Source organism: Centroberyx gerrardi, chromosome 10, assembly GCF_048128805.1.
Source record: "Centroberyx gerrardi isolate f3 chromosome 10, fCenGer3.hap1.cur.20231027, whole genome shotgun sequence".
Classification (NCBI taxonomy): Eukaryota; Metazoa; Chordata; class Actinopteri; order Beryciformes; family Berycidae; genus Centroberyx; species Centroberyx gerrardi.
In genome coordinates, this window is record NC_136006.1 from 20,825,620 (window position 1) to 20,853,261 (window position 27,642).

The 27,642-nt window shown below is 44.0% G+C and overlaps 1 protein-coding gene across 3 annotated transcripts in view; it reads right to left on the bottom strand.

Moving 5' to 3' along the window:
* Positions 1 to 365: 365 nt before the first annotated feature.
* nalcn (sodium leak channel, non-selective) overlaps positions 366 to 27,642 on the bottom strand; it is a 65,866-nt gene continuing 38,589 nt past the window's right edge. For 2 of the 3 annotated variants that reach the window (XM_071923547.2, XM_071923545.2), the window contains 29 exons: positions 17,267 to 17,403; positions 16,228 to 16,369; positions 15,906 to 15,979; positions 14,724 to 14,825; positions 14,538 to 14,607; positions 14,127 to 14,218; positions 13,808 to 13,930; positions 13,149 to 13,205; positions 12,338 to 12,458; positions 12,111 to 12,242; positions 11,145 to 11,312; positions 10,162 to 10,266; positions 9,323 to 9,429; positions 9,100 to 9,220; positions 8,870 to 8,968; positions 8,665 to 8,758; positions 6,423 to 6,529; positions 6,247 to 6,321; positions 6,011 to 6,130; positions 5,804 to 5,872; positions 5,548 to 5,696; positions 5,354 to 5,447; positions 4,912 to 5,044; positions 4,007 to 4,122; positions 3,366 to 3,523; positions 2,476 to 2,626; positions 2,116 to 2,265; positions 1,862 to 1,985; positions 366 to 1,389 (listed from right to left, as the gene is read on the bottom strand). In XM_071923547.2, the coding sequence (XP_071779648.2) occupies positions 1,163 to 1,389; positions 1,862 to 1,985; positions 2,116 to 2,265; positions 2,476 to 2,626; positions 3,366 to 3,523; positions 4,007 to 4,122; positions 4,912 to 5,044; positions 5,354 to 5,447; positions 5,548 to 5,696; positions 5,804 to 5,872; positions 6,011 to 6,130; positions 6,247 to 6,321; positions 6,423 to 6,529; positions 8,665 to 8,758; positions 8,870 to 8,968; positions 9,100 to 9,220; positions 9,323 to 9,429; positions 10,162 to 10,266; positions 11,145 to 11,312; positions 12,111 to 12,242; positions 12,338 to 12,458; positions 13,149 to 13,205; positions 13,808 to 13,930; positions 14,127 to 14,218; positions 14,538 to 14,607; positions 14,724 to 14,825; positions 15,906 to 15,979; positions 16,228 to 16,369; positions 17,267 to 17,403 (3,417 nt within the window). In that variant the 3' untranslated portion in view covers positions 366 to 1,162. The remainder of the gene's footprint in view (positions 1,390 to 1,861; positions 1,986 to 2,115; positions 2,266 to 2,475; positions 2,627 to 3,365; positions 3,524 to 4,006; positions 4,123 to 4,911; positions 5,045 to 5,353; positions 5,448 to 5,547; positions 5,697 to 5,803; positions 5,873 to 6,010; positions 6,131 to 6,246; positions 6,322 to 6,422; positions 6,530 to 8,664; positions 8,759 to 8,869; positions 8,969 to 9,099; positions 9,221 to 9,322; positions 9,430 to 10,161; positions 10,267 to 11,144; positions 11,313 to 12,110; positions 12,243 to 12,337; positions 12,459 to 13,148; positions 13,206 to 13,807; positions 13,931 to 14,126; positions 14,219 to 14,537; positions 14,608 to 14,723; positions 14,826 to 15,905; positions 15,980 to 16,227; positions 16,370 to 17,266; positions 17,404 to 27,642) is intronic. The other variant, XM_071923546.2, reaches the window with a different exon arrangement.

The window sequence follows — 27,642 nt, forward strand, 5'->3', positions numbered from 1 at the left end:
TTTTACTATTCACTCTTTGAAGACTGATGCCACTGTGAGATTCTACTTAAATATTGTTCGCTACCTCACTGTTTTGATATTTGTCAGATGACCATGTTTTGCAATGGTAATGAATTTTGCTACTAAATGTTTTTTTTTAAATTCTGTCAATGTGTCTATGATTATAAGTATATCATGTGAACTCCAAAACATCCATCAAAAATACAAGGTACATTATTTCTAAGTCCCCCTTTGAAAAATTCACACATTTCTTTTGCTCATAGATGCCTAAACAGTGTAGGCCTTTATTAGAATAACTGAATACTTTATATAAAGCAAAAAGATTTATATAATTTACAAAATATATGATTTTTGACCCCACACAATCACATAAGATAGATATAACATATAACCTTTAATTACATTCACAGTCATGAATCTATATCTTGCTTTCATTTGCTTGTTCTACAGTAATTAAGAACAAGACACCTGGATTTAGTATAAAGTGACTATAAGAAAATGTATATTTATGTATAATAAATACTGAAGATCTGAACGGACATCATTGGCACAATAAACATGGACTAAGAACAGGTGAACAGAGACAAAGCGTTGAAATGAAAGGACACCACAAATTAAAGCAGCCGCAGAAACACCATTAACATTGAACTTTAAACAATAATTACTGCAATAATTCTGTATACTACAGCTGCAGAGCTGGATCTTATTTCATTTACTGAATCCTGGTAAAAGTTGACATAAAACAGTAGAAAACATACAGTAGCAGCTTCTTAGTTCATTTCATGAATCAAAAAAGTGAATGAATGACAAAAGTGGCCCTCCTGGTCACAATGTAGAGAATAACTTTCCACTACATCGTCTGCTTCAACACCATCTGTGCCTGCATAGAACAACTTCACAAATTAAATGTGTCAAAATCACACAGGAAAAAAAAGACATATCCCAGAAGTGTGAAATTGTCGCTGTATTTCAAAATGGCTGCTCAAGGAGCGTTTCATTGATGGCCTTCGCTAAGCCTTCTTTCTGGCCAGTTCCAAACCTGGATAGAAAAGAATTAGATAAGAAAACGCCTAGTATCCATTGATCAGGGGAGGTCAAGAGGAGATGAAGCTATTGCCGACAAGCCTCCGGCCTCTTCTGCAGGATTCACTGCACTTCATCCCTAAATGTCGATGAGGTCGTCGCCGCTCTCGTCGCTCTCCACGGTCAGCTGACGGGTCCACCATTTCTTCACCTCTGACCCTGAAGACGCCTCGTCGTTGACAGGGTTCATCTTGCACACAATGGATTTGACACTTGTGCGACCTAGCAAAACACACACACACCAGAGTTCAAACCTCCCTTGGCCACTCCTCACTCCAGTTTGCTGCTCCCAGTGACTGGAATGAGCTGCAAAAGACACTGGAAATGGACATTGGGCAGGTTCATCTCTCTCTGCCCTCAAGGACTCTATCACAAACATTTACAGGCACACATGCAACTGTTTCTCAGCAGAATGGTTACACTAACTTCTCTGTCTGTGCTGCCGCATGTTTTTGTCACCTTGTAACTGCTTTTAGTGGTGTCCTTGTTACTGTTTTTATTATGTTTTCTGTTGCCTTCTGTGAACTGCTAGTCTTGTCTTTTTTTGTCCACTTTCCCCCAGTTCCCCATCAAGAGGCCTTTTGTCTCTTGCTAGGCTGTTACTGTAAATAAGAATTACAGTAACAACACTATTTCGGCCATATAAGATCATATAAAGCAGTATGGCACAGAGCCATATGACACAAGGATGAGCAAGGCTTTGTTCCAGTTCCAAAAGCTTCTACAGCACTATCATTTGCAGTAGAAAAGACTGCAGATACAACAGCCAGAGAGGCACACCGACCTGCGGGCAGCCGCCACTGTCCCAGCTTCCTCTGTGGTCGCCCCAGGTCTGAGGAGTCCTGCCTGTAGCCTCCTCTGTCTGACAGGGTGGGGCTCAGGAGCTGCTGGAGGCCACTCAGCTAAACAAAGAAGAAAAACCCTTCGTTTCAGCGGGGTAAGCTCACACCTGCAGATTATAGGATGCGCTTGCTGTACATCAAGCTGTGAGTGTGTGCAAATGTGTGCGTGTGCAGGTGTGCGGGGCCTTACCTCAGGCTGTGAGGGGTTGTCCGGGTTGTTAGCATTGTGGTCTTCGCTGGGCAAGGTGGTTTCTATGCTGGGGGGGTTGAGGAAGCGGCTCAGCTCCTGCTGCTGGCTCTCTCTCAGGCTGTGGATGATGCTACACGACTGCTGCTGTTTCTACAAGCACACACACAGACACATGGGGTGAATGTGTGTATGTGGGTGTAGACTTCTGTCTGCATTTTTACTTGTGGTGAGTATTCTGGAAATGTATATGTTCATAGTGTGTGTTTGTGTGTGTGGACATTATCACCAGTGTAGAATACATTGGGAATGTGTGTGTGTGTGTGCGCAAGTGTGTTTTTCTTCCACCATGTTGAGTCTTACAGCGCGGATGCGTTTGAGGCACTTCTTGAGCCACATGCGTATGGTCTGCTTGGCCACTTCTTCTTCGATGGTGTACTCCAGCTGTTCCCTGGCCAACAGCTCCTCCAGCTGGAGAGACTTCCTGATGTCCACCGAGCGGTATGACAGCATACTGTAGGATCACACACACACACACACACACACACACACACACACACACATACACACACACACAAGCAAGGGAACCCCACACACAAAGCCAAGAGAAGGGCAGATTTAGTGGGACACACAATTCTACTTCTACAGAATGAAAGCATATAGGGGCAAACTAGCAAAAATAACCAGTCTACTCACAGCTAAAGCTGCACTACACAACTTTGCACTTTGCCGGCCCCATATGGCAGCAAGAGGTAACTATTTTAATTTTGAAGACTTCAAAACACAGAAATGATGTAATGTGACATCAGTAAACAGCGCTCTCCTTGGACCTAAAATTATTTCTTCTTAGTGGCTGGTGGGATGGAGGTGGTAAAGAGGTTCAGTCATCGTTGGTGAGTTGAGCTTTCTAGGAGCAAATTTTGTATTTCACATTTAAGCTTCAATCCGTCACCCCCTGTGCACAGAGATTTCCCCCCAGTGATCATACCTGACACCAGAATTCCATTTGGGCAAAAAGGGCAAATCTACAGTGTCTAAATTAGTGGGGATAGGATGCACATCTCTGTTGCAGCTCCACTTTGTGATTTAGACTAAGACGGGTAAAAATCTTGCCTACTGCATTTTTAGTTTTTTGTTCTCCAAGTGGATCCTGTTAATCAAGTCTTTGTTAGTCTGTCTTTCTGTTCTTCTGTGTGTGTGTGTGTGTGTGTGTGTGTGTGTGTGTGTGTGTGTGTGTGGTGTTCCATGGTCACCTGAGCACGTCATGGAAGGTGACGTCCCCTCCGTTGTGCAGTCTCTCCATCTCATAGCACATGTGCTTAAACAGCAACTTGTCCTTGTCCAGGTCCACCTCCAGTCTGCCTCTGAGCAGACGCAGCAGGAACTTCACCCTGGAGGTGGGGATCACACCCTGGGAAAAGATCCAGAGAGGTGACAGGGGCAGGCAAGAGATGGTGAGTTGACTCAAGCCTGTGATGCCGGGACTCAGCCAAAAGAGAGTGTACTTCAAAAGTGCAAGATCTACCCTTTTTTCCCCCCAATTATCACTTTATTGAACTGGAGATGAGAGTGACGATGAGTGGGATCTGGTGTTTCACAGCTCAACCTTTACCAGAAACACAATCAGTCGTATTAGTAGGGCAATATCCAGAGGGTAATGATGGATAGATGGGAGGCCTCCATTTTCAATCCACCACCCACTGTTCTCATTACCTTTGCTCTTCCCATTACCTTTCATTCCCTCTTCCCCTTCTCATTAGTCCCTGTCCTGCATTTATCTTTCTATATCCTCATATAGAGAGCTCATAGCTCTGTTTCCTTAATGTACTCTTACTACCATCATCCTCTCCCCCTGGCTCTCTCCTCATCCTCCCTTCCCTTCCTCTTCTCTCACCTCCCGTTTGTCATCCACCATGTTCCAGATGATCTGGAAGTGTCTCAGGTCATTATAGCTCAGCAGCTGGTCCTCCTCAGTGGAGTAGAACAGAGAGAAGTTCTCCACGATGATGGCTGCAGCAACACACGGGAGAGGAATTAAGACTCACCGAATAATTGTTTCTCACAAAACAGCAGTATCTACGTAGCATTGAAATTGTTTTCATTTTGAGAATCCCAAATCATCTGTATTTGTATCAAAATCAATGCGAGTTGTTCTAACAACTGTAACTGAGCTTTCTGGAGGGCTAAGTACTTATTTGGCAGGATGACAGCAGTTGACATGAGTTAGTGCCCAGGCTAATGTTGTTCTGGGTGACTAAATGGATCATATAACAATGATGGATTGATTGTAAACCAGACTGTTAAGTACTGTAACCCAAGGGACAGTGAATGTGGTCCTGTCTTCTCTCAATACACTCACCTCATCAACCAGTGCAACAGTCCATAAAACCAGGAGAATACACACGCTGTAGATCATATTCAAAAAGACAGAAAGAGATGGCCTTGGCTCACATCCAAAACTCATGCTCATTTTGATTCTGCACATGTCCTCTCCATTCCTCTCTCTCTCTCTCCCTTTCAGTAAGGTGGCCTCTGACATGGGAGAGAGGTAATAATTTCTGCATGGAGGGGTCTGATCATTATGCCGATGATAAGCCGTAATAACAGTGTTAAACTCCGTCCTGGGAGAGATGACAAGGCTTATTGTGCTTTATGAGCTCCTCAGGCTTGCGTCACGTACGGCAGGAAATGAAATATAGGCCTCGCTGAAGAGACAGGATATTGTTCTCCATTTGACTGGCTTTCACGCATGTGCACATATACGCACGCACGAACACACACACACACACACATACTGACCCACGAGTAGGTTGAGCATGATGTAAGCTATGATGACATAGAAAGAGCAGAAGTAGATGAGGGCTCCGGCATAGTTGCCACAGTCGGTTTCCCAGTAGCGGTGTTTATCCGGGGTACAGAATGGGGCCTGCACCTGGGGAAGGAGACAACCCAAACACATCTCACATCGACATATGGGTCTCTGCAGTACAACTCGGCCCATTAAAAATCTAGGTTGACACACAGATGGAAAAATAGGGTTCATTAAATCGTAGCAAAGACCCTCCACTATAAAATGTACCACATAAAATGTGCCAAATGTACCATAAAATGTGATGTTAAACACTGAACGCCATATAAATTCTATATTTTCCCGGATAGGGAAATGACGGTCTACTCCTTTGGCCATGTGGATGTTGTTACAGTGGATGTGAGCGTGTGCTGGACCCATGGGCCATCTTACCATGCAGTCATGCATGATTTTATTCCAATCTTCCCCCGTGACAATACGGAAGAGGACAGTGATAGCCTTGCCCGCTGTGGAGAAGTTGGCATGCCTGCCATTAGGGGAGACATACACACACAGAGTCAGGCAATTCCATGAAGCTGTGTGGGGAGGCAAGCTACATATAGATAAACAGTGAATGCAATCCTTACCGGTTGATGTTCTCTCCGTATTTGACGGTTCCAAAGAGAACAACGCCAGCGAACGCATAGCAGAGGAGGAGGATGAACATGCCCACGATGATGAAGAAGCTCTTGTACATGCTGACCACCACAGTCAACAGCAGCATCTTCAATGTCACCTATGTAGGCCACACACACCCAGAAGCATATATTTTTGTTACAATACACATTATCCCATGGAAAAATACAGTGCACTGAGCATGTTTTTGTGGACACGTATACTCACATGCTTCCCACATATAGTGAAGAATCTGAAGACAATCACACATGTGCCCATCATGTAGGTGTATGCATTCTAGGGGGGGAAATTACATGTTAATCTTCGTTGTATTTGGGAAAGTGTAACATTCTCGTAACGTTGAGTGAGTCAGTATTCTCATAGCTGTAGTACTGGGTATTGTGTGTGTGTGTGTGTAAGTGACTGTCATCTAACCAGTAAGGCAAAGTGCAGGACGATCCAGATGACCCCCAGTGATGTGACCAGCAGGTCATAGCGATTGCGCCGGCTCTGCCAGTAACCCGCTGGAGACATGGCTATCAGCTTCATGGTCACCTGGGTAAACACCAACAACAAGTAACATCAGACAGACGTCTACATCCAGAGGATGAAATCTAAACTAAACCTTGAAACAGTTGGGTTCCCGAATAGAGACAGGAAAACCAGCTCACCTCCAGCACAAAGATAAAGGTGAACACTACTGACATGGTGGCGAGAGGAACGGTCACTGGATCGCCTACGTCCCACTGGAGAAAACACATACATACAAACATGTACAATCACATTAACAAACATTCATAGGAACACACATCAGTGAATTGATGCGATGCATTTGATGAGTCTTTACCTTGACTGAGAGCAGTACCGACTGGGCCAACACCAGCACAGCGATGCCCCGTTTGAAGAAAGGGTGCTGGGTGATGTCATACATCTTGGCCCGGAAACCCCCATTCTCTGTCAGGGAAATAGGAAACCAGAGATTTACTGAAACCTGCACAGCAGCACAACCAACCAGTCCCTATGGCGATTATGCACAATTTATGCCAACACAGGCAATTAGGAAGGGAAGAGCCAGTGTAAGCATCGCAGTTTTTTTTTTTATCAGCTTTTTGTACTTGGCAGCAGTGCTGGCAAGCATCTACATGTTCAGATGTTGGGCGACCGTTGGATTTCGATCAAGTCGATGTTGATCTGTGCGTATTTGAACTGACTGCGGTAGTGATCTTCAGAGGACAGCTGATGGCCGTCTTGATCACTCTAACTCTCACATGCTTGAGCCAGTGGTAGTAGCCCTTACTGACTTGCAGATGGCGCTGGTTGACTACTTGGGCATTACATACTATCAGTGACATGGCGCCCCACAGTGCTACAAGTGATACATACTGTATACTGTATGTGCAAGCTTCATATACATTTCTTTCTGTAGAGGAGTCATTTTCATGGTGTGTTAAGATGGTAATGTATAACAATGGATTGTAAAATGTGTTTTGATAATAGGTTTGCCATTTTATTTGAATGATTTCATGATAAAAAGAAAGATTATTCCATGTAACTATTTATTATTATTACATATACTTGATGTAGGGAGTCATGAGTAGTTTTACGTAGAGAAACTCTTTGGGTTTGGCTACTTGTGTTCCCATATAGCAGTAATTGTAGTTTAGATAGTACAAATGTGTTTTCGATTTTGTGGATTGTAAGCACATTTTGTCGATGAGCACTTGAATATGATAGCAACATTGTCTTTGTTTTCTGCCTTTTCAATACATAGGGATGATCAGTGGTAAAAAATAGCGGTGTTTGTTATTATAGAACATTTTGAAATTACTTGCCAAGATGCTCTCAGCTGACAAGCATGTGACTAGCACTAAGCTAGTTTTCACTTGATTAATAGACTAGAGTAATGTTTCCTGTGACGAAAGTCTTTTTAGATGAAAAAGCAAAGGTTTTATTTGATAGACGAGGTGATGATAAGGGACAGCATGATTCTCCAAGGACACCTGTTTATTTGGTCCATAAAGTCATGATGACTAGCTCGTATTCTCCTGGTTCGACTCAGTGTTTCCCGGCTTTTATCCTTGCCGAAGGGGATTCTCCCTGATAAACAACCTGCCTGACCACACACACTTGTCAGTTTTTACAGCAAGCAATAATATTGTCATTTATAGAGCTCATATTGTATGTCTAGATAAGATTCTACCTAGACCTGAGAGATATGAACAGTTCACATGAGAGATGAAGATTTAATATCTAATAAATATAAAACGGAAATTTAGCAACAGCACATATCTGGAATTGTGATTATGTCTGACAGCTGACCTTTGAGTCACTTCTCGCAAGCACTTTGAGTAAGGCCATGCGAGTTTCAGCCAGCTCGCTGCTGTTATGGTCTGCCAGTAGTGAGTGAGTGGCACCAGCGCCGAGGGCCTTTGGATGTGGATCAGAGTCAGGCTGATACCGCTGGTGTCAGCAGAACTGCCGGCTAAAACTAAAGCCATTGATTTTCTGTTTGTTCCGGGACTGAACTGTACGAACAGGCAGTGTGGCGGAGGCTATTCCCCACGCTGCCTCCGAGGCACTTCATCTATTCTCACCGCTGCAATCGCAGATGGAGAAGGAACCGTGCGAACTTATCCCCATGTTGAAACGTGATTGATAGGAACACAGGGTTTGTTTGTGTATTAAATGAATGTAGCCTCAGCAAAGAACATTTATTAGGTTACCCCCCCCCCCCCCCTCCAATAAAGAATAACTGAATGCAGATATGGACAGTAGTTTACTTCCAGTGAGGTGTGGAAACTCAATAAACTCAGTCAATAAACTTTCAGTGGCATGCATGATTCAGTGTCTGAGCCGTCGAGGTTATCGCCTGTCTTCCTATTCAGAGTTTTCTCATTACTGCCACCAGCCATCATGCGGATGATGAATACGCCGCGGTGGATGATGAATCCCTCCAGCAGCACTCCTCCATGGAAAAACAGGGCCTCATTAAACAGGGCTTAATCACGCAGGTGCTGCTTAACAATGCGCAGACGCAGATGAATTGTACGTATGTGTATGTGTGTGTGTCCTACTATGTATATAAGTACCTGGGCGTGGGGGCAGGTGCAGAGGTTGGGCTATCTTCAGTCGACTCTTCAGATCCTCCCATCTCCTCTGGTCTACGGTCAGCAGAGCGGTGCCCTAGTGTCGGGAGACAGGACACACACCAGACCACAACACTGCTGTAATCCTGTAACCTGTAAGCCAGCAGACGGGCGATCGAGAGAGAGAGAGATCTGTGAGGCTTCTTACCTTGTTCTCATTGAAGTTTGCGATGACGACGCCCACAAACAGAGTGAGTCCGATCATACACCCCAGGAACACAAACACATGGATGTAGATGCCGTGGATCTGCAGGCACAGATGTAGACATGTTTACTGACTTGAGTAACAGTCACACTGGCTTATGTTAATGCAGGAGTCAGTAATGGTGGGGAGAGAGATTGATGGAAGGGGTGGGGAGGTAGGATCAAGTGCGGTACCGGTCCGACGCGGTGAATAATGACATCTCGGACCTCCACCCAGCCTTTCAGTGACAGCACTTCAAACAGAGCCAGCATGGCGTTTCCCACATTGTCAAAGTTAAAATTACGAGGGTTGGCCCTGGGAAACAGACAGAATGAAAATATAAATCATTTGCTGTCGAAAAAATCAGAAATCAAGCAGTAATAAAAACACAGACATTTCAAAAGCAGACAGTCGTACCAGACTCTAGGAACCCAGAAACCTGGCTTCTTCTCCCCAGGCTTCAGTTTCAGGTTGAGGTTTTTGGAAACGCTGACATTTATTCGGAATATGCCGTGACAGCCGTCCTGCAAGCAACCACACATTTTAACAGTGAAACACATAACGAAGCTAGCACTGGCACAAGCAGTACATAGAGAAAAGGGAGGGTTGTTCAAGGTCTAGGGTAGTAAATCTATATAGAAACAGAATGACTCAAAGGAGTAACAACAGGCACTTGAGTTGCCTGAAGTCTCGCCATAATCACTATGATATATTAAACATAACCAGTTATGCTAATGGTGTCATTAGTTATGGTAATTAGCAAATATTTCTATGTCAACATACTTGTCATCACATGGGTGGTATTAATATGAGCTCCGTATCCTAAAGCATTAAGGAGTTATATTAGTTCAAGAGAATCTGTTTTTCCTCATTAATATGCAAATTTATGCACATCATCTAGTCTATAGGGGGAACCTGTGGTGTAAATATGACATTTCTATCATGTATTGTTCTTGAGTTATTGCATTCACAAGAATGCGGATGCACACACACACACACGCACACACAGAGACACCACCATCACAACATAAAGTCCCACATACCATCTACCGTGGTGACGGGACATACAATTTTTAAAAAAGTCAAATCCGAATAGAGAACCCAGTGTGGTTCTTCTTTTAATAATGCTGATTTGCAACATTTCAAGCATTCTTAAGGGTTCTTTAAAGCACCAAAAAGGTTCTATGTTGAAGCATTCAAGCATGGCACTATAAAGAAGCTTTCCAAAGAGGGTTTTGTCATGGTTCATACTGTACCCGTTTGAGGATATGGGGGTCGTTGCACTTGGCAAGCTTTCCGGCAAACAGTTGAACCCCGAAGCTTGCAAACACCAGCATTAGTGTGAGGAGCAGAATGGAAACCTGGAGGAGAATCAATCAAGACTTTAAGGCAGACAGGCTTTCCCACACTGTTAAACATCCCGAGGGATTAGAGGGCAAGCTAAGGATCCAGACAGCCTGGAAGTGCAGTTAGACCTCAGTTAAGAGAATCCTAATCACACCCAGAGAGTCAGCAACTAGTCACTGCAGTCTGCCGTGGAGGAGAGGAATAGTCATGCTGTGTAGAAACAGATAATGTAATAACTGCCAGACGATGTAATAACTTATCAAAATGTACTGAAATGTCTTTCTAAATGGGTTGAACATGTAATAAAACCTGTTAATGCAAGAAATTCCCAGTTAATTTACTTTTTTTTTTTTTTTACATTATTACATTAACCAGCAGTTATTTCATAAGTAGTGTAACACTTTTAACTTATGATGTAATACTATTGACTTATAATGTAATACCTTGTAAGAGTGTAATAACTCAAGATCTTACATCTTTAGTTAAAATGTTACACGCCTTATGAAATAATAATCACTGGTTAATGTAATAATGTGATGTTATTAAATTATCTGGACATTTATTACATTATCAGGTTTTATTACATTTTCATTTTAGAGCAATATTTTTTATTACATTTTGATTTATTGAGTTATCTGGCAGTCATAACATTATCAGTTGCTAAATGCTTCCATTTCACTATGCAAACTCCAGGCATATCACAACCTATTGATACAATATGTGTTAAGTTAATGTATGTGTGTGCGTGTGTATGTGCACATGTGTACGTATATGTGGATGTGTGTATGTGTAGCGTAAGTGGGTTTGCGCATGCCTGACTGTATGGGACTGTCTGTGTGTGTGTGTGTGTGTGTGTGTGTGTGTGTGTGTGCGCGCGCACATGGTCACTGACCAGGAAAATCTCCTTGAATCCCTTGAGAACCTCCCGCACCACCTTCCTCATCTGGGGGACCAGCTTGAAGATCCTGAGCGGGCGCAGGCAGCGCAGCATCATCAGCAGCTGAGCCCCAGACTCAGGAGGGACGTTAGGAGGCAGCCAGCACAGGAAGATCAGACTCACCTGCAGAGGGAGAGAGGGGAGAGAGGGGGTTAGGGTGAGGGGAGGACTAAAAATAATGAGATCAAATTACAATGTTTTTTTTTACATCCTGCAGGATTGCCCATATTGCACAGATCTTACCATGTGTTCATGTCACAGTGTTCATTTTAAGTTAATACAGTATAATTCAGCTCAGTTCATTTCAATTTAAATCAACAGCTTGAAAGAATCCCATTCCAAGTATCACAATCTACCAGAAAACAGATGCTCTGTTCTGTTGCAATGCAACCGAACCTAAACTAAATCCATTTCCCATCCCTAAACTAAACGGCATGCTGTAAAATGTGCCAGTTCCTTAAAAGCCAGTTCTACCTCACAGCGCACCCCATTGCATAATCTATATGCAAATTAGATGCATACAAGAAATTGAGTTACTTTGGAAAGCTAAATAAAAAAAAAAACTGGTAGCTCACAAGAAATGAAATAATGGTAGTGAGGCATCCAAACCGAATGAAGTTGTTTATAGTCATTAAATGGCAATCTTCACAAGTACAGCCAGATGCTCATTAGCCAGAGATGTAATCAAACACAGCTCTCGTTGCCTTGTGTGATTCACTAAACCTTGCATGAGCCTAAAGAGATTTGGGGAAAAAAACCATAAAAGAACTCAGACCTACTTAAATAAAACGTACGAGATCTAAAAGGCTTTACCTCCAGAGACTTTTTCCAATACAATTCCATCAGCACGGTTGTATCAAATGGAGGTTTAGCTGAACTGAGGCGTTTTTTTAGATTAGATGTGGAAGGAGCCTTTCTTACTAGGTAGATGAAGATGTCCATGACTCCTCCAAAGTCTCTGATGACAGCCGTGGGCGTGAAGAACAGACCGTCGGCCATGATCTTCAGGTTCAGCTCGATGCTCATGAAGATCACAAACACATACTCCCCGATCTGAAACACAGAGCATGGGCCTGTCAACATCTGTCCATCCATTCATCCATTCATCCATTCATCCATCCATCCATCCATCCATCCAGTTTTATTACCTGCAGTGTGGGTGCTTCCATGACCCTGGTTAAGGGGGACTCAAACATCATGGAGATGCAGGAGCAGATGGTCACTACAATCATCACCCAGTCCAGATAGGTGACCAGGCCCAGAAGATCACTGCAGACACACACACACACACACACACACGCAAACACACACACACACACACACACACACACAATCAGGCACAGGAGATTTATCAGAATTTACACAGGGCAATAAGACTTATGGCGTATTATCAGCTTAAGTAGGTCGAGCCAGCAGCTAGTTGACTTGCAACACCACACTCAGGGATCATTTAAGGACTGTGGTGAGAATGAAGGATGGAGAGAGAGAGAGAGAGAGCGAGAGAGAGAGAGATAGAGAGAATAGCGACAGAACAGATGATAAAAAATGTGTGGGGAAAGGCTTCAGCAGAAAGTGAGAGTATGTACGTGTGTGTGTGTGTGTGTGTGTGCGCATGCGTGTATGTGCGTGTGTGTGTGTGTGTGTGTGTGTGTGTGTGTGTATAGCCCAATCTCCCCTACAGCAGGATGTCAGTAAAAATCCCCCGGCACCAGCAGTATCTGATAGAAAGGACTGCCTCTCACTTTAATAATCAGACTCGGTGCTTTGCAGAATTACAATCAGGTTGCATAATGGCTGAAATCTATTTCACAGCTTTACAGGTCACAATTTTCATTCCTCACCACAGTTTTGGGGAAGCACAACAGGCAGGTAATAACCCGCAGAATGAATCAGTAATCCACTGTTTTAGAATGAACAGATCAATAGAAACGCAGCAAATCAATAATTCATCAGACTTACTAAAGTTGGTGGTATTTGGTGTTCTTCACCGCTCCGGTTATGGGGTCAGTTTTGGATCTAGATATAAATTCATATAAATTAAATAAATTGTCAACATTTCGACAAAGAATGCCACACATTTGTGATCCCATTTGTTTGGTCATAACATAGATTTCTTTAAAGTTGCACCAGGAAAAGCAGAGACGTCTTATCAGCCGAAATCACAAAGTGGGGCAGCAACAGAGAAGAGCGTCCCATTCCCCCTAATTGATTCGTTCTATTTGCCCAAATGAAATTCTGGTGTCTGGTATGGTCACTTCTCCCCCCACGGGAAGCAACAAATCAAAACTTAATAATGAAATACAAACTGTCTCCTAAACAGCAGAGAGCAGCGCTGCGTCCACAGAAAGCTGGACTCAGCAACGTTTGATCTTTTTCATCTCTCGTCCCTTTTGGTTTCCTTTGGTATAAAGCATCACAGACCGGCTGGGTTGGTAAACAAGAGCGTTCTGTGTGTAGTTTCCTGACATCATGTTACATAATTTCTGGATATTAAAGTTCAAAATCTTCCTTTTGCTGCCATTTGGAGCCGCTGCTGTGCGAAGTTGCCGAGTGCAGCCTTAAGACAACATCTACTGTATATGTCATATCTGTTAGCTCAGATAAAAGAGTGATCCTACGCGTTGAAGCGAGCGCGGACGATCATCCTGCAGAAGTTCCTGAAGCGGTGCTCTCGGCCCACGATGAAGAGAGGCTTGTCAAAGTAAGGATGGTTCTCCCTCAGCTCCTCCTCCTGGACTTTCCTGCTCAACCACACAGACGCAGACGCACACCAATTCATGTATATCAATTACACTGAATGACTGTCGACATGAACAATGAACATTAGCTGGATGGGGATTTTCTATAATCACTCTAGAACCACTTGATTTTTTTGTCAGGAAATTAGATCAGCAGTTGACATTGTGTGAATGTGTGTGTGTGTGTGTGTGTGAATACCGTTTCATCTCTGCCTGCTCCTTCTTCTCTTGGATCATCTTGATCTCACTGTCTTCTCTCTGGGCATTTCGGTAGCGTACTGTACTGGAATGCTGGGAGAGGAGAAGGGACAATGAGGATGGATGATTAAGATCCGTGCCCTTATTCCTTTAGTTGTGAGACAAAACACTATGGGGTTAAAGTGCAAACTCTCTGCTTTAAATGTCTTTCTAGGAATATTGGATAAAGAACCACAATCTCTTTTGAAAACAATTCCCCTATTTCAGGGTGCCAGAAGAATTCGGACAGATTACGATTATATTCAAAGGGCTGTCACTTGGATGTGTACTGTAGATGTGTACTGAATGTGTGTGCATGTGTGTGTGTGCATGTATGTACAATTATTACAAAATGATTCATCAGTATGCTTACATCCTGGGTGAGTGTCTCCAGTGACTTCCCCCGGCTGATCCTCTGACTGGTGGAACCATGTCTCAGAGACCTGCAGACAGGAGAGAGCAGAGTATGAGAGAAAAGGCTCAGAGGTATCTTGCAGTGTGTGTCTTTGCACTTGTGTGTGTGTGTGTGTGTTTGTGTGTGCATGCATGAGTCTCAGACCTGCGCTCTTGGCGTATGTGGTGCTGCACACTGAGTATGGAGCGTTCCTTGAGTGGCTGGCCCTCAAAGGATCCACTCAGCATACGCTGCCTGGTGCAAGCCCTGGGAAACACAAACACAAAGAGCCCGTCACAAAAAGACAGTATTTCCTCTTAATCCATATAATGAAGACTGCAAATGCAAATCAGTGCGTAATGAATACAACTGTGCTCCCTTTCACATTGTTACCCCGTCATTTTAAGAGTGAGATAACCAGCTGGCAATCTCAAAACAGACAGATCTGGTCATCTTTATGACTAACAAGCTCTCTTTGGCCTGTGCTGCACCATTCTACACCCACCAGAGCAGCCATCCAGGCTGTCAGTTTCAAACAGGCTCCAATCCTGTTATCATTCCATTAGACAGTGTTTGTGTGATTAGGCGTTCCTGCCTGTGCTGGCTAATAGCAGAGTCATGTACCAGAACTGAGCTAACGACACTGTGGGCATCAACAGTGTGTGTACCCGCCTTATTTATGGACACTCTGGGTGATTAGTTGTTTATTGGCAAAAAGTATGCACGAGTGATTTTGACTGTGTGTCTGTTTGCATGTGTTGGTGAGACTGTGAGCCTAAGTGTGTGTTTGGTGTGTGTGTGTGTGTGTGTGTGCGTGTGTGTGGGTGAGGAAGATGACGGGCCAGACGGAACGTGTGATGACTACTGATATGCTGTCTGTCTTTCAGATTGAGTAAAGGAGGAGGGAGAGGCAGAGCAAGCCAGATTGGACACGGTGCGGGCAAGCTAATCTGCACTTAGTGCCAGCTCCGCCATGCTAAACAGCAAATTATCCATTTGCTTAATCGCAACAGTAAATGAGCCTGAAGTGGGTCTGTGTGTGTGTGTGTGTGAGAGAGAGAAAGAAAGAGAAACAGCAGCAATACCAGAGTGCTGCTACAGCAATGCTACATCTAATATGCACACACATTATTAGTTTCACCCACACAAAGACTGGGATCTATTTCATGACTTGGGATGAGCTATGGCTGGTGCATACTAATCACATCAGTTTGCTTAGGGGGGTCTCCAAGAATAGCGCGTGCTCCATGAACCAGTCAGAAATCTCCTAGTAAATAACACAACGACACAAACAACTCACAGCTAAAAGTGGGGATTTGTTTGAGCTGAGGTGCAGATTTGTCTTACCGGAGGATTTTATTGATAGTAGTTTCTTTTTCCAGGAGATTGCGAGCTCGGATACTAAATATTGACCTGCGAAGCTGAGAGAACACACACTGGTTACGAGAAAGTAAGGTCAGAGTCCATTGGTTTGGAGTCTGTTAAATCTAGTACCAACCAAACACACACCACACACACCACTGTAAACACCAGGTACAATTTGCTCTTGCTATTGTATTTGTTATTGCTATGGTTGATATATATACCCGTGGAGATGGATTTGTCATCGTTACAGCCACTCTCTGTGGGCTGTGTGTGTGTGTGTGTGTGTGTGCGTGTGCGTGCGTACCTTTTGGTCGATGTACTTGTTGTCCTCAATGGCTGAGCGTTTGGAGTGGTCACAAGAGGAGGACGAGGCGGAAGGGAGACGCCGGAACAAACAACTGGTGTCCTGCTGCTGCCGATCGATGAACTGCTTCATAAAGCTCTCTCTGGAGCACACACGTAAGCACGTGTACACACAAACAAACACACACACACACACACACACACAAACAGAACATTTTATATGAGCTGGGTTTTAATGCATGATTTCCTGCTGTATGTGTCCATACACCGACCGATAGAAGAGATAATCACAATCATATCCTCATAACTCCAAACCATCCTGGGTAAAATCACACGACGGAGCGCGTATTCAGCTGCAAAACATTTTAGTCTTAAACCATCATTGCATCAGCCCAGCAGATGGGCTGCGGAGGGGGATGTCTGGGGGAGCGAAGGCCCCCAGCTGTGCACTAATCAGCCTCTAAATGATGAAATTGATTATGAGGTCCTCTGTGTTGGATACAGTTCAGCTCTCTTGCTAAACACCGCACAGCATACAATAGGCTTTCTTTTCTCTTGTTCTTTCTCCACACCATCCCAGCGCTGACTAAGATGTCTGGACAAAGACATTAACACTTTGAATCTCCATTACAGCCATCAATCAGTCCATCAATAGCCATGTGTTTCCTCAAAGTGTTCTTCTCACTCATTATAAGCCACTCCGGATAAGAGTCAGCGAACAAACTTAAAGTGGTAATCCATTGTAATCCATGACCATCCAAGATGTGTTTTTTGTTTTATTTTGTTGACATTTTTGATGCTAAACGCTCGTTGCTGTGGTGTTTCTGCACTGCACTTGCAGATCACCTGGCGATTTCTTCCAGGAAATGCCTACCAGACACTGGGCGAAGAATAGCTTTCATGAACTGGGTAAAGGTTGAATCACTATTACATCAGTTGTTGATGGAGAGCAGCAAAACTGACTTATTTCTATTACTTTAAAAGGAAATGTAGGTCTTTGTATGAGTGGACTTGGTGTGCGTCTGCCCGTGCCTGTGTACCTGATCCTGGGCACAGTGAAATCAGATGGGAGCTTGGAGATCTTCACCATCTGAGGTCTGTTAGGGAATTTCTCAAAGATCCTGAGTCTCAGAGGGAGCTTCTCTTTGGTGTCAGCGTTGGCTTCACTTTGCTTCAGCTAAAGAAGGGGAGAGAGAGAGAGAGAGAGAGAGAGAGAGAGAGAGAGAGAGAGAGAGAGAGAGAAAGCAATTTCAGGAATGAGCTCATGGAAGAAAGAGCAGGACAAAGAAGATAGAGGGGGGAGAGTCAGCCACAGGTGAGGATGAGGGAGAGAGAGAATAAACTAGCTACAAAGGGAGAGAAGGACACAGGTGACTCGAGTGTGGGGAAAAAGGAAGGTTGTGGGATTTGGAGACTTGTATGAAGTTATCCTTGGAAAGGTATTTATGTACAAAACGGTAAAAAAAATGATTAAGGCTCTAAGACTGCAGTTATACGCTTCTGCCTGATGATGGCAGCAGCACACTTACCTACTGGAAAACACACACAGGAGACCACATACGGACAAGCACATTTAGCATGAGATCCCACTTACTTTCATAAAAGAAGAATGGAGGAGGCAACAAAAGAAAAAAAAAAGGAAAAAAAAGATTACTTTGGAATGGTTAATGGTGAAAGAAAAGGTGATGACGGCAAGAATAACATGCATGCAGGCCTGCGCTGGTGAAATAAAAAAAAGAGATGACAAAGGGAATGAAACCAATTATTTCCATTTAATTACATATGGGGGGGACTGATTGAAATTCCCTGGCAGGTATTCTCTGTCTGGGCGCCTGGAGATAACCCTGATGCATTTCAGATTAGGCCTGGAAGTCAACTGCATTTGGAGCAATGGTGAACAGCAGCTTATCATTCGGTGCAGCCGACCGCCGTCTGCCGGATCGACTGGGCTTGGTGAACGCCCGTCTCTCTGTCCGCCATACAGTTTGTCTGTCTGTCTACTAGTGTAAAAGTCCCCCCACCTCCCTCTATGTGCGTGTGTATTGGTATTTCTGTTTGTCTGTCCGACGGCAAGCTATACCGGCTGACTGAAACAGCCTCTCGTTTTTAGGGGATAATAGCCGGGGGGGGGGGGGAGGGGGGGACCTGACAAAGGAGGGATGGTAATCTGTCTATCCATTCTCTTCTTCTGGCAAACAAAAATGTATGTGCTTTTCTCTTTTTTTTCTGCCTTGAGTGGGTGAGTGGCATACTGTGAAAGATGGAATTATGCACCAGTATTTGCTTGCCTAGGCTTTCTGTCTATACGCTGAATCCCAAGATAGACGTAGGAAAGGAAAGTAGTAAAGGGAGACAGAGCATGAGAAAAAAATGAGAAAAAAAGAAATACAAGGAAATATAAGATATACAATTACGGTAAAATAAGGCGTTAAAAAAAATCAGTATTATGAACTCAAAACCTACAGCATGAAACAAAGGCCAAGGGATGATATAGATCAGATGAGATAGATACAAATAGACAAGTGGATTGCTAGATTATTTTATTCATTATCTACGCTAATATGGCTTGAAAATAAACAGAACAACACCTCCTTAAGTCTGCTGCAACGGTGTAGCATTGGAAACGGTGAGTAAAGTTTAGGAGGCCAAAAAATATATATGATGTAAGGTTCTTTCTAGTAGTGCAGTTTGCTGGAGGAAACTTGCAGAAAGTGCTGCAGTCATCTCAAATAGTACCTGTACATTTGGCTGTTGAATTTCCCTGCAAGCTACACACAGACGAAAATTCACAAACAAGCATGCACACAGACATGAGCGCGCGCACACACACACACACACACACAATGCAGCATTAATATGGACTCTGCTGGTCCCACAAGTCCTAATCAATGGGGCCAACTCAGCGAGGTGTACAGTTTAGCCACAGCTCAACACCCTTATCTGCAGCAGCATCCCATTACAGCTAAACCTACTGTACCTTCACTCCTCTATTGCCCTTTGCTACTCTCTCTGTCTCTCCCTTCCTCCACCTCTTAGAGAATTTGTTCTCCATCAGGCCCGTGTGTCTTTATACAAGACTGCCCCAATCTCCAAATCTCAATCTCAATTTCACATTCCGTTCACCGCCTCGTTCCTTTCTTCCTTCCTCTCCGTTTTCCCAAAAGAAAAAATTGGGCGCTGCAGGGCGAGGAACAGGCTTGTGCGCTCCAAAATAATCTCTATCTAAATCTCCTCTCATAAATAGATAGAGTGCGAGCTGGGCCCACTTGTGCCTCAGTTGTTCTAAACAACTAACTTATTCATACTCTTCAATTTATCTATTCATTTATTGATAAGATGCATCTGGGGACCCACCCACCATGGAAAAAATAAGCAAAATAGTGTTGCATTTAATTTCAATCCTAATTTTTATCCTAGGAAAACAAACCTTAATCCACTCAACTATGGACCATTTACATTCCTTTATTTAGGGAAGTTCTTTCACACCTCATGGTCAATAATGTCCAAAGATTTTACAGTAATTGTGTGAGAAAGTGTTAGAGTCAGCTTTAGTCCCAAATGATAGTTTTGTTGAGTATTGACGTTGTGTAATGCTGCTCTGTAAGAGGTTCACCTGGTGAGCAGGAACACAGAGGTGTACCGATAAGTTACTGTAGATCACTATTAACTGTATGTGCTAACGCATGGGGCCTCCAGCCTGGTCAATACATGGGATCGATAAGGCACACATGAATTAGCGAGAGCTCAGGTATAGAGCACATACCAGCACAATCCACTCACTATTGATTGCTGACTTTACATGATGCCATAGAAGAGAGAAACGACTTTCTCATGTGTGAAAGTGCGCAAATCCGAAAGTGGTGCAGTAGCATGTGGATACACATCTGTGTGTCGAAATGCATTTGCTATGTTTCCGTGGTGTGCGTGTGTGTGTGTGTGTGCGGGCATGTGTGTTTGGATTTATGTGTGAAAAGATATACCATGTTTCCCTGTGAATGTGAAAATGCATGTGTGTTTTTGTGTGTGTGTGTCAAACACGTGTGTTCATGTTTCCACGTGTGTGTGGGCAGGAGAAAATACGGCATGTTTCTCTGTGTGTCAGAGTGAATGGTTGATAAATCAAAACCATTGCCTGCTTGCCACAGATCAGATGGAGTGTTCGGCACTGTAGCAGTGGAGCCGAGACTAATGTGTTTTGCCTTGAGAGCCATTTAGGTGACCTGCCCCGGCTTTCCCTACCATTCAGGCCAATTTCAGGCTCGGCTGAGCTGGGAGCTTGACGTTAGGGATTTCCCCAGCTTTCTTAGCCAAGGCCAAGAGGAAGACGACTAATGTTGACCATTGGCATCAGAGAACATTCGACCATATAGCTATAGTGCAGTAGGAACACTGGAGGAAAAATAATGATCTCAGTCTCAAAAGGGCTTAGGTTGAGGAGCTGTGGAAAGAGGCTGATATAGAGTGAAAGCCAGCTGGGAGGTAAAGAGGCTTGAAAGACCAAGAGGGAACAAGCTCCTCTTTTGCAGCGGCAACTGCTTGATACTTAAGGTCCTCACACATAGTGGTCACTTCTTATAACAAACAAACAAACCAATAAATAATAAAAACCATGAATAATAACAAATATTATTATAACAATTAGTATTAGCTCCATACTGTAAATGAATAAATACATAAAAGATAGGCATGTTGTTAGAAACACCTTTACTTCACAGCTCCAGGAGCAGCTGGGGGAAGCCCTGCGAGGCAATGCCTTGCTGATAGCATGCTGAGAGCTGCACTTGGCAAAATGACAAACCCAATCTGTCCATCTGAAGGTAGATCCCTCTGCTATTTGTTTGATTTATGAAACTCACAGATCCTTCAATCTCAGTCTGCAATGCAAGTAAATGCAGTGTGTCCACCATGCGTAACAAGGGCTAGGAAACGGCTCTCGCCAGCGAACAAGCAGGGAATCACTGAAATAGCAGTACAAAAAAGTACTACAAAAGTCCAAAGCCTTCATCTAAATGAACCATCTGAGACTCGTGCATTTTGGCGTAACGCCTTCATAAAAGCACAAGCTCCAGCTACTGACTCTGTTAGGAGTGTGAATACACACTTTCCCAATGTGTAACCCCTCTGAACTCTCTGAGGAGTCCTGTAAAAGTGCCCCAGAGGCATGCAAATATAGAGTGTGAATATATATGAGAATAGCCAATGGAACAATGAGGAACTGATGAACGGCCGCCCACACAACTGCTGCCCACACACACTAAGACACAGAGGCTGTGGGAGGACGTGCATTCATAAGTATTTCACCATTCAGATACTAGAGCCTGCCGTTCTCCAGGAACATCAGATAACAGCTGTATGTGTGTGTGTGTGTGTGATTCACATTTTAGCATTGCTACACCAAAACCTTGCTTTCTGTGTAATCCATCATGGACCACGGTGTGAGAAAGGTATTGATCACCAGAGCAGCAGAGGAAATGGTGCATGTATGTATGTTTCTCTCTCTCATGCTTCCTAGACAGTCCATAATCTATGTCAAAATCAAAATATACAGCACATAACCTGGAAATGACAAAACATCATGTCAAGCCTGCTAACATACTAGCGCCCTACATTTCCCTCCCAGTCTTGGTCGGGCTCCCCGCGCCTTGGGCGGGTCCAGCTGCAGCACTCAGGGGAGGGAGAGTTGAGAGCGGGTTAGCAGGGTCACCCTCTCCTCTCATTAGCTGGGTAATGAGCCATGCTCTGGAGCTGCTGTAAAGCCACACAGGCTGTAAACTCCCCACCCCACTTCTCTGGACCCAGCCACCGTCACCCTGCAACAGCCCTCCCTTCAATATCCTAAACCATGTAGTGTGTGATTGTGTGTACCTGTGTGTTAAAGTCCTATGTTTAACAGATTCATAGAGTTTGTGTTTAAAAATGGGATTCGGATATAACCACATAACAGTATTTTTTCCCAAGAAAGAAAATTTGAGATACTTGTAAGAAGAAAAAGCTATTTTGTGAGTTGTAATGAAAAAACAGAACTGAAAAGCTTTACTTAATCAGAAGTATATTTAAGCCCCATTCATGTGTAAAGGGAGCAGAGCTTGGAGGCAGAGGCTGTGTGTGTATGTGTGTGTACAGTAAGCATGTCTGCTTGTCTTCTTCTGAAACCTGTCTTTAATCTCAGTGTTACTACTACTACTTCCTCTCTTCAATATTATAAATGTTTTGACCTAGAGTTCAACTGAGCTTTACAATGCAACTGTAGTTTCAGTCAAGCAATCTGATTGGTCCATGATATGTTCTGACCATGCTGATATTTCCATAAAGCACAGCTAGCTGACTAAACTTGACTACGCCTTGTACTCCTCCATTTGTATCACCGTTCTACCCATAATCTCAGCAAAAAAAAAAAGTAATCTCTGGTATTATTACTTAAGTACAAAATCCAGTCCAAGAACAAGTCCTTCTAAATAGTTGCTACACATTCCTTAAAGGATAAGGCCGGTGTTTTTTAATGCATTGCTTACCGTCAACAAATCCTATGAAAATAACAAAATCAACAATGCGTTTGCTCTACTCCCGTTACTTTCTGACTTCCCATGTACCGTTTTTAGCCTTCAACCCAGAAGTCATTGGCTCCAATTGTAAGCTAAAAACCTTGAAATACAGCTCATGAAGACATAGTTTCAATTTTAAAAATCGCTAACTGTTACCACGAAAAGTCAGGCTGTTGTAGTTATTACCAAATCAAATTCAAATGGGAACAAATTCATCATTACGACGGGGACTATTTTCAGTGCTACGGAACTACTTTCCTGAGATCGCAAACATGTTTACAGTTGGCTTATTAAGTTGTTTGAGGAAAAAGTCGGCTGGCCCGGTGCATCGTGATGATGAAATATGCTGCCAGAGCAACAGCATGGCTCTTTGACGTGTTTTTAATCGTTTTTTTAATACAATGGAGTTCTATGGCTACTGAGACTTGGCTTTATTGGGCACCGGCTACATGGATGAGATTTGCTGGCAAAACAAAATCATTGCTGATTTTGTTATTTTCATAGGATTTGTTGACGGTAAGCAATGCATTAAAAAACACCGGCCTTATCCTTTAAGCATTTAAGGCTGCCTCCGTCATTAACCTGGTTTTGGTTCAGTCCCAATGTGCTTATATCACAAAAAAACACAACAACCTATAAGTTCAAAATGATCAACACATATTTGGTAAAACAATATATAAGATAAACAGTACTATGTAGTATGTTTACTGAAGCTATAGATGGATTTATCACGACGTGATTTTGTGATTGTAGCCAAGTGCAAAAATGCTGAAAAATATATAAAAACTCAACATTTTTAAAAAATATTCTAAACTGGGATTGTATTTCTGTTTGTGTGTGTGTGTATGTGTCTGTTTATGCCAGTTTTAGAACAAGGCAGGCACAGCGACTGGAGTGTCAGAGTCTTCCAGTAGAAAACTGAAGGTGACATTCAAGAGATAGGAAGTCATTGTCCTGGGATTCTCCAAGGAGCATGCTCTTTTCTTCTCTGCTCCCTCTCTCATCCTCGCCTTTCTTCTCCTCCCCCTAAATCCCCAAATGAATCCTTGGTCCATTAAATCACGTAAATGGAGGACAGGCTTTCAGTTTAATTCATAAATAATAAAATGGTCGGTGGGAGGCCATAATACAATCACTCTAAAACACATTTGACCAAACTAAAGTCCCTCATACAAAATGTATATCCAATCCTGAGCGCCTGGTGAAACGCGCTGGGTGGAGCGTGGCGCGAGAGTAACCAGACAGCAGACAGAATACACACAGACACACAGGCAAAGAATCACACACACACACACACATACAAACACACTCGTCAATAGCGGGAAGAATCAGGTGTTATTTGGAGAGAGGAGCGATCTGTCCCCTTTGTTGCCAGGGTGACGAGGTACGTTCCTGTCACAGCTGTGGAGCAGCGGCCGCCCCTCCCAAACCTCATTCACACCCACACTGAACCTTCCTCTGCCCTTCTCTCTCCTCTCCTCCCTTCCCTCCCATGCCGTCTCCTCTTCCTCCTCTTTCTCCACCTCCATCACTCCGGACGTGCTCCGTTCAGCTGACACATACGGGACGAGGAGACGGACAAGCATCGGAGGCAGCAATCTGATGGTTTCAGGTCGCACCCTCGGCGGCTTCCCCACCCCCGTTTCTTTAAGGATGTGTTTCTGAGGGGGGGGAGCGTTCCCTCGCGACTGTGTGTGTTCATCTGATGACAAACTGGGGATTGTAGATAGCTGTCATCCATCATCATCCATCATACCAGAACTGATCCCTAGCTGTGGCACACATAGCCACACTCTAAGGCACTAGACACACAACCAAATACAGACACACACGCACACATTTTGTCTAGTCGAGCCGTAAAAAACATTAAACAACAACAAACCATAATTCAAATTTTGCATGTGTAGGCCTTGCACTAGATGGCAGTATGGTTAGTTGGTATAGCTTTATGAAGTACAGCAGTCTGCCGTACCCGTCGCCGCAGCCCTAAACTGAAACTCGCAAAAGAAGTCGGATAATCACGGAATCAAATATTAAACACCACTACAATATTCCTCCAGTTTGTGCCGAGGAAACCCTTCCTGAAGGCCTGTGTGGGTGTCAGTCTGGTGCAGAAGAGCAAAGGACAGACTACTGTAGAATATAGCCCAGAGCCACGTGCATGTGCAGACACAGCAATTGCTTGTGTGTGTGTGTGTCTGTGTGTGATTGTGTGTGTGTGTGGCCACTCAGAAGGAAAAGAAAATACATTCCATACATCCATAATTTCATTTTCTGATCATATCAGTTGTTATCAAACATCACAACACTTTCTAGAGACACAAGACGAAGCAGAAAAACAGACAGGGGAATAGAGAGATTCCTGATATAGGTGATATTAAATGCAAAGTGTCTATGAGCAGACCCTCATTTTCCAGCGCGCATGTCCTCGACTGACATGGCCTTTTGAGCACTCACAGCTACACCCCCCCCCCACCCCCCCTCTCCCCTCATAAGCATCTGGCAGACTATGAGAGAGAGAGAAAAAGTCAAAGCCCAGAGTGAGAGGTCTCAGAGCGCAGTGTGCCCACTGCAAAGGATTCGAGCGTCTGTTTGTCTGCCTGCTGAATGCAAATAGACCGGCGATGAAGGCGAGGCGGTTGTGCCTTTACCTCTCTCTCTCCTTTCTCTGTCGAGCTTTTCTACTTTCTGCCTTTTAACATTCTCCCCAACTTGTTCCTCATGACTCATCTAGCTGGCCCGAGGACCTGTTTGATTGCCAAACATTCCGCTCTCACACACACACATGCACGCACTCCCACACGCACACACACACACACACATTGGGTATGTGCACAAGAATACACAGAGATTTATCAGCGCCGACAATTCATACCCATGCACAGGCAGACACACACACACACACACAATCATCATCGTCATCATCCTTGCCCTCAGGGGTAAACTCCCTTTTTCTATTCGCCTGATATCTGCCGGCATAGAGATAAACATTTACCCCTATCAGTCTCCCCCCTCTGCTCCTGCAGACACTGGGCTGTAGGCGGGAATGATTTGTTGACCGGAGATGGAGGCATCAGTCTCTCCCATCACGGCGCCCAGCGACCCGTGACGCCGCAGATGAAGGCACGGCATTAACGGGCAGGAACCTGAGGCGGGCCGGAAGGTGGAGGGAGCCGTCTCCTCAGCAACGTCCAACTCGCTTTTCAAATCTCACGCAGCTATTGGCCATCGAGTAAAATAGATAGATAAATAGATTCGAGCTAAAATAAATGGGGACATATTGTATTCGGTGGTGCGGCAGTGAATTCCAAATATGTTTCTGCTGTGCAGGACGAACATTGTGGAAAGATATTTCATGAGCAGCTAAGCAGTTCCCCCGGTGTGTTTCACATCAGCTAAGAACAGAATCACACCTGGGAGGCTATTTTGTGTTTGTGTGGGTGTCTGCTTCCTCCCTTCACCTCTATTTACCTCTGTTGTCTCCCTTTCTCTTGTCTCTGGCTTCATTTCATAAAAATTTTCCACCAAACCTAATTTCACGCAATAAATGCATTATCCTAATCAACATTGATGAGTGGAGTGTGGACTGGTGTGTGAGTGTGTGTGTGTGTGTGTGTGTGTGTGTGTGTAATTCTGTGTGCCTGTGTGTGCATGTGTGTGTGTGTGTGTCATTAAGTACTTCCTGCTACCTCTGGCTCCTGGCTCATCTGCATGGTGGAATAAACCGGGTGTTCATTAGCTGCAGCCCCACTTACCCTTGCTCCCCTAATTGCTAATGATCCCTGTGTGTGTGTACGTGTGCGTATGTGTGCGCACACATGTGAGCGCACAAGCAGATGTGTGTGTGTGTGTGTGTGTGTCTGTGTGTGTTTGTGTGTGTGTATGTGTGTGTGATTATAATGCACGGATTGAGGACTGTTTCGCCCGGCAACAGCCCGCATCACGGCCCAGTCACACACACACACACAAAAGCAGCCAGATATTTCGTAGCGCTGATCTGCTTGATCACAGTGGGATTATCCCCGCGCCGCTGTGTTCTCCGTGTCGTTTCAGGCCTCGACTCTCAGATGAAAACCAAATCAAGACAAATGGTCTGTCAGGGTTGACAGATGCAAGTCATTCCCCTGAAAGGCTGTGCTATAATCAGCAAACGATGACAGATGTTTTTAGCCGCATGCCTTATTGATGATGTCATTATCAAATCAACAACATGGGCAGACGCAGTGGTATTGCCGCTCCACGCTCACACACACACACACCTGGCCACGGTATTAAAAAACAGTCACCGGGAAGTAGCGCATATATATAGGGAGTGACAGCGGTGGAAATGTAAACCACACCTGATGATGATATGAAGCCGGGGATCAATGAGGGTTGCCTGGTTACTCCATCCATGCTGCTCTGCTTCATTAGCGCTCCACTGAGCATAGTAAGGCAATAATGGATTAAATTAAAGTGTGTGGGTGAGTGGGTGGAGTTTCATAAATACTGTCAATTTGGCATCAGTAACTTCATTGATATGAAATTCATAGTAACATCTGTAAAGTGTGTTGTAAGGTGTGTGTAACCTACAGTAGTTGTATTTCCATGGAGTAGTCAGTTAAAGTCACTGTGTTTTTATGAAGTAGTCGACCACAGCACTTATATTTGCAGCTCTCTGAGTCATAAGGTGACTCTGTGAGGACCAGCAGCAGTCAAACAGACTGTTTTAGGTTATCCTCTAAGGTGTGTGTTCTGTACATGACTCACAGAGAGCTCCCCCTCTGTGTTCACCTACTGACGCTGCAACAACTTACTCATAGGACTGTTTTAAATAGGATGCTGCCGGCCCATTATGCTTGAAAGGAAAAAACGAATTCCCAAGATGGGTCAGT